Source organism: Cavia porcellus, unplaced genomic scaffold (assembly GCF_034190915.1).
Source record: "Cavia porcellus strain 051 isolate PalLab524CR breed Dunkin Hartley unplaced genomic scaffold, mCavPor4.1 scaffold_5, whole genome shotgun sequence".
NCBI classification, from domain to species: domain Eukaryota; kingdom Metazoa; phylum Chordata; class Mammalia; order Rodentia; family Caviidae; genus Cavia; species Cavia porcellus.
Window position 1 is genome coordinate 53,709,925 of NW_026947488.1, and position 18,838 is coordinate 53,728,762.

Genomic DNA, 18,838 nt, shown 5'->3' on the forward strand with positions numbered 1-18,838 from the left:
ATAATGCATTGTTGTCCTCTAAATAATTGCTCAGACTATGAGACTTAGGTATGCGAATTTAATCAAACAGTAAAAGCACTAAGTTGTTTCTTTACTTCAGTTGCTATCATTTCAGAAATTTCAGGTGTGTGGCTTCTAATTTCTTCTGTGACTATGCCTCCTGGATTGTTCTGGGTGGACCAGAGGTCTGAGATTGCACCCTGCTTCTTTGATACTTTCCTATGTTCCTCCAAATCAGCCCGTCCTAGAGTCCCAGGCATTTCCTGAACTGGCAGCCTGTTCTGTGATGCAGGAGATTGGGCTGGGCACCCAATTTCACCCAGTCCGAGGTCCCCAGGTCCCCAGGTCCTCAGAGAGGTGTGGGGCAGCTGCTCATCGATGCTCCCCCAATGGCTGCAGGGCCTTGGCTACAATAGTGGGCTCATGTGCAGTATGGCTTCTTCTCTGGGCCCCCGGTGGCTGTTGCATCATTTTTATAACTTGTTATTTAGAGACACAGACTGGCTGGTTCTTGAGGGTGCATGACCAAGCCATTGATCTATGTGGCTCTACCTTGCAGCAAGCCACCTTCCTGATTTCCCTTGTAAGGTTTGCTAGTCATTGCTTCTCCAGAATTTCTGACATTGATATTTTAGCACTGAAAATGACAAATTTGTCTTTTTCTAATACTTATAGTTCTTATTTATTTTCTTTGTTTTATAGTTTGTCTAAGATCTTGAATGTAATTCTGGAAAACAGTAACAACTTTCTCACATGGGGATTCCTCTGGCATCTCCCTATCAAGTACACCTACTATTGATTTTCCATGGACAAATATTCTCTAGTTAAAGATGGCTTGGCCTATTCCTGGATCTCAGAGTTTTGTTTATTTTTGGAGTTTATTTATTTGTACCTTTCATTCATGAACATTTTTTGATTGCCTAGCTTACATTCAATACTGGGGTACTTGATGGAAGGCTTGGTGGCCCACATAGGATTGCCATGAGTTTGAGGCCAGCCTGGGCTACACCATGAAACCATGGCTCAACAAACAAATGAAACAAAGCAATAACAAAATATGAAAAAAAAAAAAAAAAAAAAAGATTGACAGTCCCTGACCAGTCTTCTCTCTCTCTCTCTCTCTCTCTCCCTCTCACCTCTCACCTCTCACCTGTCTGTCTCTTTCTCTATACAGTATTGAACAAAAGCCTTTCACACTGAGCTACATTCCTGGTCCTATTGATTGATTCTATTGAGGTGCAAACCCAGGACTTCTCACTGAACTACATTTCCAGCCTTTTTTATTATTTATTTTGAGTCAAGTTCTCACTAAATTGCCCAAGCTGGGTTCAGACTTGCAGTCCTCCTTCCTCAGTCTCATAGAATGCTGGGATTACAGGTATGCACCTGCCTGGGTCTTGTTGTTAACACAAATATTTAATCCATCTAAGAATTCATGGCACATGTCAGGCAGATATTAGACTTTTTTCTTTAAAATTATTCCAATATTATTTGTTGGAAATCATTATCATCATCTTCTAATCTTTATGGGCTTGTTAACTAGATTGTATCACGAAACATGTGAAGGATCTATTTTTAATAAATTTACTAAAGAATGTATGGGTATCGCCTTTACTGGGCACTTGACACTCCTTGCTGGCCTGTAATTCTAGTTACCTGGGAGGCCCAGACAGGAAGACTGCAAGTTTAGAGGTCACCTGTCTCCAAAAAAAGGACTGTGGTAGCTCAGGGTGAGGGCGTGCACAGTGCTCTGTGTTTGATCCCCAGCACTGTGAAAATAAACAAAAGACAAAGTATTGGGAATAATTTAAAATACTTTTAAAATGTTTTATTTAATCTAATATATTTTATGCTTTTTTAATATATTTTAACTTTATAAATCATTACGGCCAAGAAAACAGTAATTATGTAACAATTTTGATTATCACAACATAATCATTTTGTTGGAATAAAGGCAAGAATAATTAGTATTACAACAGGGTATGGTAGCGCACACCTGTAATCCGAGCACTCCATAGGCTGAAGAAGGAGAATTGTAGCAAGTTTCAGACCAGTCTGGGCTACAAAGTGAGCTCAAGTCCAGCCTGAACTGCATAGTGAGACCCTGTCTCAAAAAAAAAAAAAAAAAAAGAATAATTAGTATTACAGAATAAATACAATATGTCTTCTGAAGGAGGTGCGACTTTATTCTCTTTCCTAAGTTTCAGTCCTATCACTCATTGCCCAGACATGAGCAGTGATCATTAATGTTAATCATCCTTGATTTTCAGGCATAGAGAAACTATATATTTATAGACAGCAGTGGTATGTATTTATGATCTTCCAATATTTATATTCTAGAATGAGGACTTTTATTTGTCCTTTTTCCTGCACTGCGAACATCAGGGTTTGTGCTCTAGGGGAATGAAGACCAGACATTCCATTGGTATTTCTTGTTGCAAAAGGAGCCAGAGAAAGTGCTCGTGGTGTAGGGGAAGTTAGAGGAGTAGAATGGACCCAGAGAGGAGATACCAAGGTGAAAAAAAATCCTGAACTCCACAATTTATTCCCTACAATCATTCCATAAGGTAAGTGATAACATCACCCCTCCTGGGGGGTAAACTGAGTTTCAGTGATGGTCATGGCTTGTCTGTGATACCGGTTACCTGACTTGGAAACTCTCAGCAACTCCACTCTTCATGTTCTGCAAGCTCCAGATACCTGACTGGGGTTAGGCATCAGGGGCTCCAGGAAATGAAGCATTTCCACTCCTGCCAGCACCTCAGGTAACCCCAGAGAACTTGATGTTCTAAAGCACGAGCACAGTCATGAATTCTGTCCCTGGGCTGCCTCTGCTGCCTTCCTTCAAAGGCTGGAGGACCACAACTCCACTTCATAGCCACTCTGGGTCCTGACCCAGCCCTTCCATCCCAGGACTGGTCCCTGAAGCTTCTTCTCTGTGACTTGGGGTGGGGGGTGGGGTAGCAGGCTTGGAGCCGTGCTCAGCGGGGGCAAGGACGGGAATGGAGAGGCTGGTCCCTGCCTACCACCAGGGTGGGTTCTCCATTCTGAAAGTGAACAGGTCTGGAGTGTTTAAAAGGCTGCCAAAGACCATCTCAGCCAGAGAAGGGGCCCTTACTTCTCTCTGTGCCAACCCTGACCTGCAACCCCAGCCTCTTGCCTAGACTTCCAGGTCCCCACTCTGACCCAGCTGACCCTGGAGTCCTATGATGATAACACTCATAGACACTCCCTAGAAAGGCAGCCAGAACCCAGACCCGGGTCATACCCTTCACAGTCTTCCCAGCAGATGGGACTGGGACTAGTGCTCCCCCACCTGTAGGCTCTCCTCTCCATTCCTCAAGTGAGGAAACCAAGGTACCAGGTTCAAGACATAGTTGGGCGATAAACCCTGGAGTTTGCTGGGTGGCTTAAAGCTGACGCTGAGGCCTGTACCCCTGCTGGGCTACAGGGTTCAAGGCAAGGGCAAAGCTGGTCTGAAGGAATGTCAGGAGGGAGGCTGCCTGCCTGCTAGCAAGAAGGGCTCAGTGAGCAGAGCCAGCATGTTGCCCTGCCTTGGCCCCATACCTGCTCATCCGTGGCCCATCACCCTCACTGCTCACTGCCCATAGTACACTACACCTAACACTCCCCTTCCACTTGTGTTCCCACCGCCACCTCCACCTCCACACTGATGCCTACAGGCCTATATGCTTCATTTTCGCCTACCCACACTCATTTCTGGTTTTCTTCTCTGTCTCAAGCTGGACACTGGCACCATGGCAGGCATAGGCTTTCCCGGTAGGAGCTGTTAGGGTGGCCCAGCAGCCCCAGCCCGCCAGGGAGAGTCTGAGGAGGCACCTGCAATCATGGAGGGCTTCCTGGAGGTGAGCACCCAAGCTGAAGCCTCGGCACCCTATTTCCCCACCCCAGTTGCTGGCTGACCTCAGAGTCTCTCTCCTGAGAATGCCAGCAGATTCCAGGAAGCATCCCCTCATCTGCCAATGCTGGTTCCAAGAACTGCAGCTCCTGGCAACATTTGCTCAGGATTCTTTCCTAGAACCTAGGCCTGGCCCCTCCTAGGCTGCTGGGGTCTCACAGGGCAACTGGAGTGGGGGCAGGAGTGGGGCCCAGGATGGGTTTCTGTAGGGAAGGCACTTCATGGACCAGAAGTTGAAATGTGGGCCTGGGCTGTTGGCTAGAAGGGTTGACCACAGTGAGGTTGGAGACAGGTCAGTGAGGTAAAAGTGCCTTGATCCTAGTCAGCCATGAGGACAGGCCTACATGTTCTTCCTTAGTCAGTCCCTGGCCCAGACATTCCCCAGCTTTCTGCTTTCCACCCTCCACCTCCCCACCCCACTAGCCTAACACCTAGGTCTCATCCCTTAAAGAACTGGCCCAGGTCCCACACTGGCCTCAGAGCAGGCTTTCATTAGAGGACCTCTAGGGGGATAGGCCAGAGAACAGTTGAGGCATGTTTTAAGCAGAGAAGGGGCACGGGACAGTCAGGCTTAAGGCCATTGGAAGAACATAACACCAACACCTACATTATTCATCCTATTGATAATTTTGCTTCACTTGCTTAGACCTGAGTAAATCACCCCCCACACAGCCCCCCACAGACTGGGCGAGTGGGGTCAGGAAGTGACAGACTCAAGTGGGCGGGCAAGGACGGGGCCAAAATTCCCTCAAGGTCACCAGACATCCCCTCTAGGATATGTCCTCCACCCTACCACCTCTGCCTTGGCACCAAGCCTGCCCACCCACTGGGACCTGCTAGATCATGTTGAGCAACTAGTTCCTGAGAAGTGTTAAAGACTGTTTGGTTTAAAATTAACTCCCCTGCTTCTCCCTCCTGTCACCCTCCTCTGAGTTCTTGGAAAAGGCACTCTGGTCTTCCTGGGAAGTGGCCTCCAGCCACAGCTGCTGTAACTCTGTTCTGGAGAAAACACCTCTCCCACGGTGGGGGTGGGGTGCCCATGCCATGCCTTCTCTGCCCTCCAGGTGCCCTTAGGTTACCTGCTGAGACCCAGAAGAGAAACTGTCAAGGCACTGGGAATGGATTAAATTGTTCCCAAAGCTCAGGCCTCTCTGGAGCTGGAGAGAGAACTAATCCCACAGACTGAAAAGCCAGGACCTTGGCCTGTGCAGAGCGGTATATGACTCAGAGAGAGAAAGCAATATGCCCAGAGTCACACAGCTTCACCAACCTAAGTTTAGTTTGTCCTGAGAAACCAAGCAGACAGCAGATCTGTCAGGGACACCCAGGAGCATGTCCCGCAGACACCTTCAAGTCCAGGTTAAGTGGGTTTAGCCATGGACATCGCTCAGATCGCTCACCTCCTGCCCAGTGCCATGGGGGCCCATCTCTTTCTGAATAAGCCTCATTTCCTAGTGTCTGCTGAGTGTCCCCAGTGAATTTTGGGGAGAAAGTTTCCTGAGGACCTAATTGCCCAGAAGCTCCTTCTAAGACAGTCTTCTAGCTGAGGGAAAACAAAACAATGTTGACTGAGTGGAAAGGTCAACACACATACAGTGTTGTGATGTGCTCAGAGGTGAGGCTGGTGGGGTCAGGAAGCAATGAAGCACTTCCTGGGGGGATGGTGCAGGGTGAGAGCCAAGAGGCATTGAGAACACAGCTTTGCCTAACTCAGAGCACAAGTGAAATCTGTACCTCTGGGGAAGGAGAAGTCCAGCTCTGGCAACAGGAAGTCTGACTCATTCGTGCTGGATGAGGGCAGAGTCTCTGCAGTAGGACTTTGCCCCTGGAGAGCATTTGCAGGATACCATGCCATTTTAGCCACATACCATCACAGCATCTCTGGTGCCAGTATATTCACTGTAATGGGGCTGTAAGGATGGAAGAGTCCTGGAGCACTGCCTGGAGGAGTTGGGGTAATCCCAAGGTCCTCAGCCCTCAGAGGCTGCCTACTGCATGCTGAGCCCTGCCTGCTTCTGCTAGGCCTGTGTCATAAAAACAGCTGTCTTCTCACTGAGGAAATAACTTTGGCCTCCCCCTGTCCTGTACCTCTGCATCTCCTTGGACCCATGATGAGTATCAGTTTCCATTTTCTCTATACTTCCCCAAAGCCTGCCAAGCCACTCTTCAACCCCGCTCTGGTCTGCAGTTTGGCCAGAGTCAAACCTTCAGGGACCTCTTCTGTCTCAGTCTCAGACATAGCCTACTGCCCAAGAGTGACCACTGGAGCGATTCCCTGGTTGGCTGGCCGTGTAGCCTCACTGAATCAGGGAGGAGTGGGGAGGCTGTTGAATTTCTGGCAAAGCTCAGACTTGTTTTAGATTAAAACTAGTTTAACAGGTTGGTGTCAGAGGGCTGCCCAGGCCTACCCAGGCTCTGGAAGAAGGCCTTTATGAGGCCTGAGAATAGGATGCACTATGCACTGACTCCAAGTTTTCCTGCCTTCTCCATCAGGCCAAAAGCCCCCCATGCCTCTGGTTCACTGTGGAAGTCACACAGGTGGGAAAGTTTCCATGTGAGAGGTGGAACCAACCCAGCTGTGGTCCCAGCCCTGTTCAAACCTGTGTCCAGATCTTGGCCTGGGAAGATCTGCTTGGTCAGCAAATTATCCTCCTCCGATCCTTGTGAGACACCGTCTTGTTAATGTGTTAAATTGTCTAGGTTGGTTTCAAAATTTTGATCCTCCGGCCTCAGCCTCCCAGAGTGCTAGGATTACAGGTGTATACCACCATGCCCAGCTTCAAACTGGTCTTGAACTCACGAGCTCAAGCAGTTCTCCTACCTCAGCCTCCCAAGTATCCTGATCTCTAGGGGTAGGCCGAAACGCCTGCTTCAGTTTGCAGACTGAAAGCCTGGCCAAGGTGTGAGGTCCCAGTCCTCCAAATACTTTTGGGTTATTTGGTGATGCTGGGTAAAGCACTCTCGCAAGAGGGTGACCAGTCAAACTTTACAGATGAGAACTCACAGATGGTTCAGTAGCATCTCCATTTCCAAGTCCTTCCAGAGTAAGACTTATGAGTCAAGGGAGGGACACCACATCGGGTCAGTTCCCAAAACGACTGCCTTGAGGCCTGGTGGAATCCTCCAGGGCCCAGGGCCTAGCCCTTCCACACTTTGGAATGACTTCCAGAGTGGTTCCCCCACACCCTGTTCTGCATGCCCTTGGAATCTTGTGGATCCTGAAGTTTTAGCAAAACAAGCCCTGCAGGCAGCGCAGAGCAGTGGTTACACAAACAAGGTCTGGAGTCAAGGTCTAACTCTGCCTTTCACAAGTGCTAGCACCCCGAGCCACCACCCCTCTCTGAGGCTTGTCTCTTAGGCAATAAGGACAATCTTGTTGGCTTTCAGGGCTATGGTGAGAACTCAATGGGGCATGAGTGGCCACCCTTTTCTCCTTCTGCTTCTCACTGCACCCATCTCACCAAATGCCCTACTGCATAACATTTTCTCTGCCCTCCTGCTTCCAGGCCCTAGGTACCCCCTCTAAGATGTTAGGCACACTTTTTATAGATGATGTCAGAATCAAGACACCCACTAGACTCTGAAGAGGAGCTCCACTGTGCTAGGGTAATGCAGGTGTTCCCTCCAGCCGTTCCCACAGTGCTCTGTACTCCAGCTTTGCTTCTGCCTAGGAGCTGTTGTTCTGCGTCTGGTTCCTTTCCTCAGTTCCTGCTCTTTCCTCAGGTTTCTGGGTTCACTGCCATCCTGCTCAGCACTTTCACTGACCTTCTCAGCTGCAGGGGTGTCCTCACACCTAAAGCTACTGGCTACCCTGCCACCCACTTTGCTTTCTTTACACTGTCAAAACTTGTCCTGTGTATGCATTTATCACTGATTTGTTCCTTAATGTCCCCCAGGGCTGAGAGGGAGTCTGGCCCAGTTGGTGTCAAAGGAGCTTATGCACTGGTGAAGCGCTTATTTGGTGATGGGTCATTGTCACATTTGTACACTGTGCAGAGTCCTGGGCACTCACCAGGTGGCTCACTCCTTTTTCCCCAGCTGGCACTAGCTGGGTTGTGTTATGCTCTATGCTTATCGCCCTAGTAACCAAGCACCAACCACACAGATTAACTGACCACGTCGTCATACTGTTCTGTATGTGTCGTTCCCTGCCTCTAGTAACCTGTTTGCTGTGTCAACTTTGGTTCCCCTTGTAAGAGACAAATGATGCTGTGTCAACCATTGTTCCCTTTATGAGAGACAAATGTTCCTGGAATTGGCAGACCAAGAGCTATGAATTGGCTAACCACCCACTATGAAATGCCTCTGACCTCAAGCAAAGGGGAACAACGGCCCACCTTGTTTCTGTTTCTCATTGCTATGTACTTAATGATCAATGAGCTAATCACAAATGAACTATAAAAATCAGTCAAAATTCTAACTCAGCTGCATAGCTTTGCAAATTCCATTTGCACTGGGTTGTGGGGCCAGCTAAAATAAAAGCACTTCTTTTAAAAAAGATGTTGTCTTGCCCCATTTTTCATCATGGGGACTTGTTTTTTTGGGGTGAGTACAACAGGTTACATCCCTTTTACTAACTGGTTGTGTTGGCCAGGTTTTCAGTATCTGTTACCCTAGGTGTCACACTTGGATCTGGGGTTCAATGACATCTTCTATTGTCTCTGTTCCAGACAGGCATCATTCCTTCCCTTGGTAGGGAAACAAAGAGACTGAACCAGAAAAATGAGGGGAGTCAAAAGAAGCTGGCAGTTGGTCCCTAGGAAAGAACAGGACCTTGGCTTCAGCTGAGGTAGAGGTGGAGAACACAGCACCCTATTTGTCAGGCCAGTGGCACCAGAGCCTAGCAGGCAGGGGCGAGGGACAAGGGATAACATTCCTGAGTAACTTGCCTGGCTGCCTGCCCTCCCACCTCATATCTGTCCAGAGGTAGATGGCATCAAGGTGAGCTCTGCTCTGAGCAGTCTCAGTCAGCCCCTCTGAGCCTCAGTTTCCTCCTCTGCAGAGTGTGGGTAGCATTTGGACTCCTCTATAGTGGTGATATGTGAAATGCAAAATCCTTGTGCCTGGCAGGCCCCTTGAGCTATCCCCGTGATAATGAGGCTTGTAGTACTTCCTCATGCCACACAGCTGTCTTGCCGCAGCACCCAGGTGGGGAACACCTTGCTTCTGGTCCCTCCATGTCCACTCTCTGCCCACTGGGTAACTTAGATCTTGGGGTGGAGCTGACAGAGAAGTCATCCTATATACTTTGTGAGCCATGAAAGGTCTGAGATCCAGGTTGCAGGCCTGAGAAACTGTGCGTATTCCTGGGAGGGGTCAAGGGTCCAAGCTGTCACCAGCAACAGGAGGAGGGGGGTCAGATTGGACACCTGAGCAAGGGCATCATTCCCAGTAAAGCAGCCTGCCTCCCTTACCCAGCTCTTGATCTTTTTTCATTTTTATCAGTACCAGGGATCGAACTCACGACCGCCTGCTTGTAAGGCAGGTGCTTATGCCGCTGAGCTAAATCCCCAAGCCCCCTTACCCAGCTCTTGAGATGTTCCTATTTTTTGCCGAGTTCCATGTTCCTGAGGCCCTGTGCCTCCATAATTCCTGCTGATTATCTTTCTCCTGCCTCATCTTCCTCCTCAACATTTCACTCCTTATCCTTTCCTGCTCTCAGTTAACCAGCATGTTTGCCTCTTCTAATCTGTAACTTCTAGCCTGCCTTGCAAGCAGGCAGTTGCAAGTTCAATCCCTGGTACTGATAAAAAAAAAAAATCCATCTAATCTGTAACTTCTAAAGGTCCAAGGGGTAACAAGACAGAAATATTAGACCTGTTTAGAAAATAAGGGTTGAAGGTTCAAAGCTTTCCTGTGAGGATCTCAGTGCCAAGGTACAAAAAATTTCAGAACATAGTGGAGTCTCAGCAGCCTGAGTGTTTCAAAGTCATCAAATACCAGAGGATACTTTCATTTTAATAGCTCTCCCTCCCAGTTCTGGAGCGCAAGACCCTGAGTGACAATTGAAAGTTCCAGGTTGGACCTTGACACCCCTCTGCCCCAGGCCTCTTGTGTCAGGAAAACAGGCCCCCTCAGCCATGCCTTGACACCTTTACATTCACTGTACCTTTTGTCTGCAAGACTGGCCCTGAGTTCTGGGAATGCTGGCTCCCTTTTGTGAAGAATCCCTGCTCCTAGGTAGGCTGCAACATCCTCAGACTGGTATTTGCCAGTCCATTCTGTATGGACACTTCCTGTTTATGCAATTTAGCCTCTCTGCTTCCCTGTCACCTCCCTTCCCCACCCACTCAGCAGTGTCTTACAGTGACCTGGTAAACAGCCCAATGGGCTTTATTTCCTGTCTCATTTTCCCAAGCGAACAGCTACTCCTTGTCTGTTCTAGCCCTCACTGTGTCTCTGCTCAGACACACGTCTCTGGGCTTCCCCCTGCCTGCATGTGAAACAGAGGCTCACAGTAATAGGACCAAACGGGACAAACTGTGTACAGAACTCGAAAGAGGCCCACTGAAGGCTCTATTAAATGAAAGGTATAATTTTATTACATTACAGAAAAATCAGTGGAAGAAAAAAAGACTACCAAACTGGTTTTTATGTTACAATAATTATTTCATAAAGTATTTATCAGCTATGTATTTCTCCCCCGCTCTCAGTGCTATGCAGGCCTGGCCCAGTCCTGCAAGTGGTGAGCTAGAGGCTCTGCTGGGGACTGAGACTCTGGCTCTACTTTCTTGTCCATTCATCTGCCCTCCCCAAACTGGGCTGGGGATAGAAGACAACACACATGTTCACCTGTAGGTGGGGCACTGCTAAGACGTCCAAAACTGCCCTGGGTCCAGAACCATATCTCAGGACAGGGTCCTCCACAGGGAAGAACCAGAGAAGTTGGCACAGAGCTATTTCTGGACAACCCAGGGCTCAGGGAAGAGAGGTGGGGTGGATCATCTGAGACCAACTCCAAGAATAAATAAATAAATATTGTATAACTGTGTCCCCCAGCCTGGCCTGCTCCTCAGTTGTCAACCTCAGTTCCTCTTGTTCCTCAGTTTCTCTGGTCACCCTCTTCCTAACAACTGAGGCTGGCTGGGGATAGGGGGCCTGCCCCACCCTGTGGATTGGGAAACCAGAACTGAGAAAGTCTACAGAGTTCAGAAAGTTGAGGCAGGTAGATGAGTGAAGACCTAGACCGATCTTGCAGGGTGAGACAAGGTCCTGCTTGTCTCCCTCGCCTTTGACACATGACTCACAATAAAGGAGCCACAAACTGTGTGACAGCTCCCCTCGTCACCCTGTGGCCTTCTTGTTAGCTCTTCCTGGTCCAGCTAGCTACCAGATGCATGTAGGCATCATGACAACTGAAGGAGGGACGGCAGGGCGAGTCTAGCAGAGGCCTGTGTCTCTTGCAGAATGTGGCTGTATGAAGCTGGGCAATGTAGCAGGCCCAGTCAGAGCTGGAAGGGGTACTGTCGGAGGTAATCGGCCATGCGTTGGGGCAGTGGTAGGCAGTCCACATCAGTCACCAGACGGTTGATGACAAGGCGGCACAAGTGCTGTAGGCTGCGGGCACTGCTCCTTCGTACAAAGGGCTGCACCAATTTTAGGTGTACAGCAGTGGCTGCAGGGGCAGGAAGTGCTGGGTCACCAGGAGCAACCTCCTTAGGCATAGGCAGAGGTGGGGCAGGAACAGGATCAGGGCTGTCATTTCGAGTGTCAGCAGCACAGGAGGCCACATAGTGCTGCACAAGGCTCACCACATCTGGGAAGGCCAGGATACGAGGCCGAGACAAGCAATTGGAGTCCAGGCGGAAGCTGGAGTCAGCATACTCGATGCGCACATTGGTGGGGCCACGAGTGGTTTTGACTGACAGTGTGAACAGGTAGCTGGGGTGGGTGCTGTCTCGTACTAGGAACGTGCCCTCTGGCATTTTCTGAAGGTGTTGCCGGGCCTCACTGGCTGTAATAGAGCCCCAGTACCAGCCTAGGAGGGCGAAGAAAGGGACAAGGGTTTAGTTATATTGGAAATCAGCTGAGGCACCAACCCAGGGAACATTCAGTATCATGCTTTTCTTTTCGTGCTTCAAAGTACAGGACTGTACCTTTCCCATTAGACTCTCTCAGAAAGTGAGGGCCATGTCTCCCAAATCAGACTCAACCAACAAAGACTCCGTCAGCCAGGTGTGGTGGCTCACGCCTGTAGTCCCAGCATTCGAGAGGCTGAGGCAGGAGGATTGTGAGTTCCAGATCAGCCTGTGCTACAAAGTAAGCTCAAGGCCAGCCTGAACTGCATAGCGAGAACTTGTCTCAAAAAGACAAAAAAAAAAAAAAAAAAAAAAAAAAAAAAAAAAATAGATAAGCTCTCTCCAGCAGATTTCCCAGGACAGGACCTGTCTCCCTTTACACACTTACCAGATTCCCGAAGGTAGGAGAAAGTCTTGGCTATGCATAGAAGATCCTCTTCAGGGTCCAGCACCTTTGGCTCACTCTCTGGTTGGATAGGTGTCTCCTCTGTCACTTCTTCCAGGAAGACCCCAACAGGCAAAGGTTGCATGGCTAGCTCAGACAACTGAAGGCTCTGGGCCCACTGCCCAATTTGTTCTACAGCCAGCAAAGGACTAGATCTAAAAAGGGGAGGACTGGCAATGAGTAGAGGCTCTAATGCCTAATGCATTTCTACAGAAACCTCCTTGACTGCTTCCACTTATTAAAGGCTATGTAATCTATTTCTCTCTTTTTGGATCTATCCTGAACAGATCCTACCTATGAGCATTTCTAGCATCCCAACCAAGGTGATAGACACTGCTGTAAACTAGACCTACCTTTGTGCTCGCTTGGCTGAGATAGGCTAATCAGATGACCCTGATCCTGATTTAGCAATAGGAGGGACCTGGATGGGGGCCCCGAGATTACTATAAGATGCCTGAGGTTACAAGTTGTTTCCCATGTCCATATAGGTATGTCAGTCAGCAGGACTTAGGTCTATAGTGACAAGGACTTTAAAGCTGAAGCAACCCATTACCCACACAAGTAAGACTCCCAACCTGGCCTCTGTTCCTCTCAGCTGAGAGGAATATACAGTGTCCTCTAAAGAAATGGGCAAGTCTCACTTCCCACAAACATGAGCTCCCATTAAAGGGCAGAGTACTCAACCAACACTACAGACCCTTGCTGGCAAGACAGCCCTCCTGGGCTCTATGGTCTTATGTATAGCTTACTCCTCCCCAGGTCCAGTTCTCCTCTCACCAATAAGGAGTCTGCACTGAGAGGCTTGGCAACATCATATCCTTAGGTGCCAGCTGGGTCAGGGTAACTAAGCTGGCCAAAATCTGTGCAGGAGCTTCCTCATGGGGAAGTCCACCCAGCTTGATGATACTGGGCTTCTTCCCCAGGGCAGTGGGGCAGGGACTGGCCAGTTTCCTAAGGAAGGGGCTGCCAGTCCTTCCTCACTCTTAATAGAACATAACCCCAGGTCTCAGTTTTTGGTTTAGTCCTTGCTAGGCCTTGGGATCCAGAGAGAATAAAACAATTGGTTCTTCCCACACTGGCTGGGGAAAGTGGCACTTGGAGTAATTATAACCCGAAGCCATAAAAGCACAGGGTCAAGTGGAAGTCAGGGTCTGCCTGTTCCTGAGCTGAATGTCAGGCCAAAGGCAGGAGTCAGGGGAAAGCACCATAGGCAGACATGACAGCCTGAACATACTGTGTCAGGTACTGCTCATAAGGCAAGAAGGTATTACAGGAGCTGGTGGCAGGCAAAGAAGCTGAACCTGACAGTCTAGGTGACCCTTACAAGGTCATGGCTCTACGATCACTCACAAGAAGGAACCACACAACTCTGACACACTACAGTTGCAAAGTACTTTCCCACACCTAACCTGGCTATACTATGGGCACTCAAATCCTGCTTGAGGAGCTGGAGGCAGAATTTTGAGGTGACCTGCCTTCTGGCATCCAGACCTTGGCTTGCACACCTTCTGGGAGCATTGTGGGTAGGTAGCTGCTTAGGTCAGAACCTCTGGGATGAGACCTGGCTGCTTGGCAGAACCTCTGCAGGTCCCCAGTATAGGTGTGGGACCTCTGGGGCTGATGTGTATCTGAGTGTGGGAAGCTGGTCTTCAAAGGTTGGAGTGACTACATATCTGGGCAGGGGTGTGTCCATGGCTGTGTCATCATTATGGTAGGGTGGGGCTGGCATGTTCCAGGTGCATGTATTTCCCCGCCTTGGAGCCCAGCCAATGAGTCCTCCATGAGAACACATGCTAGGGGTGTGAACTCAGCCAGAGGTGGGGTCTTCCACAGAGCTACAGTTGGGAATCTCTGCCCTCAGGATGGTACCAGCTATTCTGGGGCTGTGTGTGTGTGTGTGTGTGTGTGTGTGTGTGTGTGTGTGTGTACACATGCATGTGTATTTAGGGGGCTGTTAAAGATCTTGCTCCTTGCTCTGTGTGTGTGTGTGTGTGCACATGCATGTGTATTTAGGGGGTTGTTAAAGATCTTGCTCCTTGAATACTGGTCCTGAGGGCACACAGAGCCCTCAATTAGGGACATGTGGAACAGGGATGGGGTAGGGGGAATCACCTGTGGAGAAAGATAATGTGGGGAGGAAATTCAGAAGAGGAAGGAACATGCTGGAGATAACTAGGGAGAAGTAATCTTTCCAGGACTTCCACATCTTCTTCCTTCCCTGGACCAAGGACTGTGTAGAGCAAGGGGCACTTCAGTCTGGCTTTCACTCTCCCCTACTTGGCACTCTGTTTGTGCTAGTTCTGATAACAGCTGCCACTGGGCCACCTGGCTCTCCCTAAGTATGGCATACCCACTTATAGCTCCATTTTTTCCTTGGAGTTTCAGATCAGTGGAGAGCGTCAGACTTTTTTCTTTTTCTTTTTGAGTAGGAAAGGTTTATTGAGGAATAGGAGTAGTTCCTGAGAAATGGTGGTAGTGGGATGTCCTATGAGTTGTCACGGAGGCCCTTTGTCAGGGGAAATTTATACAGAAAGTTATAATGTAGGTATGTCATGGGCCAAACTATAATCAACGGACTACAAGTATATCCCAAGAGTACATGGCTGGCACTACTAACCTTGGCCATCTATAACTTCTAAAAGGAAAATTTTTGGAAAAGGATAGGTCCAGGTGTTCTGGTTACCCATCCATGTCGATGTATATCTGGACTCAATTGACTGATACCAATTACAGTATAATCTTAAGTTTCCATTCATCCCTTAGAGAAGTAGAGCATCAGACTTTTAACTGAAAGAGACATATTGAAGCCCAAGAAGTGCAGGTGTTCAAGAAGGCTCAGCTGAGGTCAAGGCGCTAAGCTTTCAGCACCGCCATTCACATTGTCCTCCAGGGTCTCTGGGGAATGAGGAGACAGGAGCCAAGCTCCTCATCACATTGGGCTAAGAATCGAGGAGTGAGGATGCTCCCAAGAGCTGGGGAGAGGCAAGGATCTCAGGCTGGCTTTAAAGTGAAGGCTGCTAGCTAAGGCAGGGGAATGAACATTTGGATAGAATGGGGCAGGGGCTGGCCCAAGGTCACTAGTAGGCAGGACTGTTGGCAGGCTAGGAAGAGGCTATGGGTCCTAAGGGACACCTCCGCATAGGCGTCCATCTCCTACACAGTGACAACCACGGCGGATTCCACCCTCCGTTCCTTCCTCGCCAGCGAGCTTCTATTTTTCCTACCCACAGAGTGTCTGTGAGGGAGCAGTCCCAGGCCCACAGAGTACCGAACCCTCGAGGTCCTTGCGCCCTCCGTCACCCAGCCCGCCCAGCCCTCCTAAAGCCTGGCAGCTGGCACGCGGCCTGAGCTCCCCGGTGCGCCTGGAGAGCCGCGCTTACCACTGGACGCAGAGGACCATGTCCCGGCGCAGCGGCGGCTCTGGAGGGGCTCGGCGGGACCGCGGCAGAGGGAGCAATGGGCGCCAAGCAAGCAGATCTGGGTCCGGGGCACACGGCGGCAGGCGGGAACTGAGAGAAGACTGTGCAGAGGACCAAGGAGGGGCAGGGAGGGCGAGGGGGCGGGCCGGCGGGGGCGGGGCGAGCCGCAGCTAATCTTCCGTCCGCCGCGTCCCAGCCCTTCCCGGAAGCCGTGTCTTCCTAGAATTGCAGGTGGTGCTGCGGCGGGGCAGGCGAGGGCGCGGTGTGCGGGTGTGTGTAGGGGGTGCCATCTGCTCTGCGACTCTGCCTAGGGCGGCGAAATAAAACACCTTTGACACATTTCCAAGAACTTTCCAGGAAAATGGGGCGGGGATCCTGGACCTGACCAATCGCAGGGAAGGGGGTGGAGCCTAGTGGCCGAGAGGGCCAATGGTAGCGTGTGAGCCTAGGATTGACGTGCCCAACCAGGGCGGGACTGAGGGACTAACCTCGGGAGATCCGACTAAGGCAGGCTGGGGAGGGACTCGAGGCTCCTGCGCCCTTATTTCAGGCTGCCTTCCATATGCCGCTTCGTAGGGGATGGGTCGGCTCATCTCTCTACCGAACCAGTGCGAGCGCGGAGGCAAGGTCTGGAGCCTGTCGCTCCTTGCTAGCGTCTTCTAGGCGATCTGTTGGGAGTACAGGCGCTATTTTGGTCTGCGCCTGGTCCCAAGAACTGTGTGTGGGCTTGTGAAGGCTGGGGTGGGGTCTGGACAGGAGAGAGAGGCAGGGAGGAGGGGCTGCCCCTTGAAATGAGCAGGTCATTTGGGTTGAGCCTGCGGCCACTACGACCAAAGAATCCAAGCAACAACATTTTCTTTGAAAGAGGAGAGGAAGCTGCCGGGGCCCCATTAATCAGGGAAGTGCTCTGAGATAGATAGATGGGGTTAGTTGGCCCTAGGATAGTCTATACTTTGATTTGGTGAGCCCTCAGAAAATGTAGGGAGGAAGACCTGGCGGTTCAAACACCAGGAGATAATTTGGGGGGGGGGTAGGATAGAGGTGGACAGCACTCCAGTGACCTACAGTTTACTTGCTACATTTGATCCTCAATGAATGACATTGACCCCCTTATGAAGACATGTAGAGCCCTGGGGAACAAAATGCCTTGCTAGGAAATGGTAGTTCCAAGGCTTTTGCAGTAGTCTGCCCTAATCCCTACCACCTTTTCTAGTTTGTGATGCACCAGGGAGCATGTTAAATGACCATACGGTCTGTGAGAACCTTCTCCTAACCCTTAGGCCAGAAGGACTAGGGGAGATGAGATCTGTAGAGTCTGAGGCATAGAATGATTTTACTATTCCCTAGATTTCATAGGTAGCAAGTAATGGGTTGAAGCTAAGGTCCTACACTCCTCCTCCTATTTTTATCTAGGTGTTTATGACCTGCCAACTTCAAAACATCTTTTAGGATCCAAACATAAGCTTCACATCCAAATTTCTCTGTCACCAGGACAGTCAATGGAAGAGCAGCATGGGTGTCCCTTGAAAGCATCCCCTCCAGAGATCAGCATCCCCTCCCTCTCACCCACTCACTGCCCAGTGTGTGCCCTCAGAATCCTCAGAAAAAATTTGGGTTGTGAGATCCAGGGAATAGCAGTGGTTAGGAGGCCTGAATAAGAGACAGGGTTTTCCTCAGGGCAGACAAGGCCCAAGGTGTTTTGGTAACCAGGATGGAGCAGTGGATAAAGAGATCTGAACGCAAAGACCTGTATAATAGGAAAAAATAATTGGCTAATATGAGGAATGACTCTGGGAGATTGCTTCTCTGTGACTTGCTTAAAGAGAAGACTTCAGTGTAGCTCTGTCAGCTCCTCCTGAACAGGCCAGAGAAGCCAGTTTCTTGGGATAGGAGTAGTATGGGAGGAATACCTCATCATCTACTTGGAGGGCTAGGGCTGGAGAGCCTACTATGGGGCTCCTGAGTTGGCTTCTGTCTCTTCTGTAGGAAGTAGCTACTGCCCCATTACTATGTGGATGTAGGGGCTTCACAATTGCCAAGGAACAGAGGTGCAATTTTTTTTTTAAAAGCTCTGGGTCTCATGCATGTTAGGCCAACACTTTCACCACAGAGCCACATCCTTAACCCCCTAGAGCTCTAAATTTTGAAACTTGATCTTTATGGGACCAAATTCTAAGATCTCTAACCCTAAAACCATACCCTTTCCTGCTTACTGTGACTACTGTCCTGAACATTTGCTATGTGCCAGACACTCAGCAATTTAAAGCCTCTTGTATAGTCACAACTAACACAGTTATTCCATCTGACAGGTGAGAACACTGAGGCATAGAATGATCTTACTATTCCCTAGATTTCATAGGTAGCAAGTAATGGGTTGAAGCTAAGGTCCTACACTCCTCCTATTTTTATCTAGGTGCTTATGACCTGCCAACTTCAAAACATCTTTTAGGATCCAAACATAAGCTTCACATCCAAATTTCTCTGTCACCAGGACAGTCAATGGAAGAGCAGCATGAGTGTCCCTTGAAAGCATCCCCCCAGAGATCAGTTATCAGACAGCTCTGTGTGTAAACTAAAGGGTCCCAGGGCTTTTGGCCCTCCAGTCATTATGAATTCAACACAATTGTCTTGTCCTCACCTCTGTGCTATAAAAATGGTGTTTCCTGTTGGGCTCTACGTGCCTGTCTACCTCAGGCCTTGGGTGCCTCTGGCCATCTCCTATTCTCTTCTGCCCTGTCAGCTCTCTGTAAACATTTGAACCACTGCCTTCCCCCACACCACTGAGCCCATACTGCCACCAAGTGGTGCTCCTTTTCAGGAGCCCTCTGACCAAATCTCCAGGGTCCCTTCTAGCGTATTTCCACCATTCAGCTATGACTTCATCATGCTGCAGGCTTCCCCTGCCCTTCTTTGTCCAGAAGAATCACAGGACAGGTCCCAAGAATACACAACAGTGCCTTCCTCCATACCTGGCTGATTTGGTCTCTGTCTGCTCATCTCAAGTAGCTTTCCTCTCCCCATCAAGGCCAGAGCACAT

At 49.6% G+C, this 18,838-nt stretch overlaps 1 protein-coding gene across 2 annotated transcripts; it reads right to left on the bottom strand.

Annotated features, from left to right (window-relative positions):
• Positions 1-10,438: 10,438 nt before the first annotated feature.
• Positions 10,439-16,107, bottom strand: Cish (cytokine inducible SH2 containing protein). Of its 2 annotated transcripts, XM_003476702.4 has the most exons (3): positions 15,763-16,107; positions 12,326-12,537; positions 10,439-11,897 (listed from the first exon to the last, which is right to left on the bottom strand). In XM_003476702.4, the coding sequence occupies exons 2-3, from the start codon at positions 12,465-12,467 to the stop codon at positions 11,365-11,367; spliced, it is 675 nt and encodes a 224-aa protein (XP_003476750.2). In that variant the 5' UTR covers positions 12,468-12,537; positions 15,763-16,107; the 3' UTR covers positions 10,439-11,364. The 2 variants fall into 2 exon arrangements, with proteins under 2 accessions (XP_003476750.2, XP_023415934.1); XM_023560166.2 differs by lacking the exons at positions 12,326-12,537; positions 15,763-16,107 and adding an exon at positions 12,016-12,220.
• Positions 16,108-18,838: the final 2,731 nt, after the last annotated feature.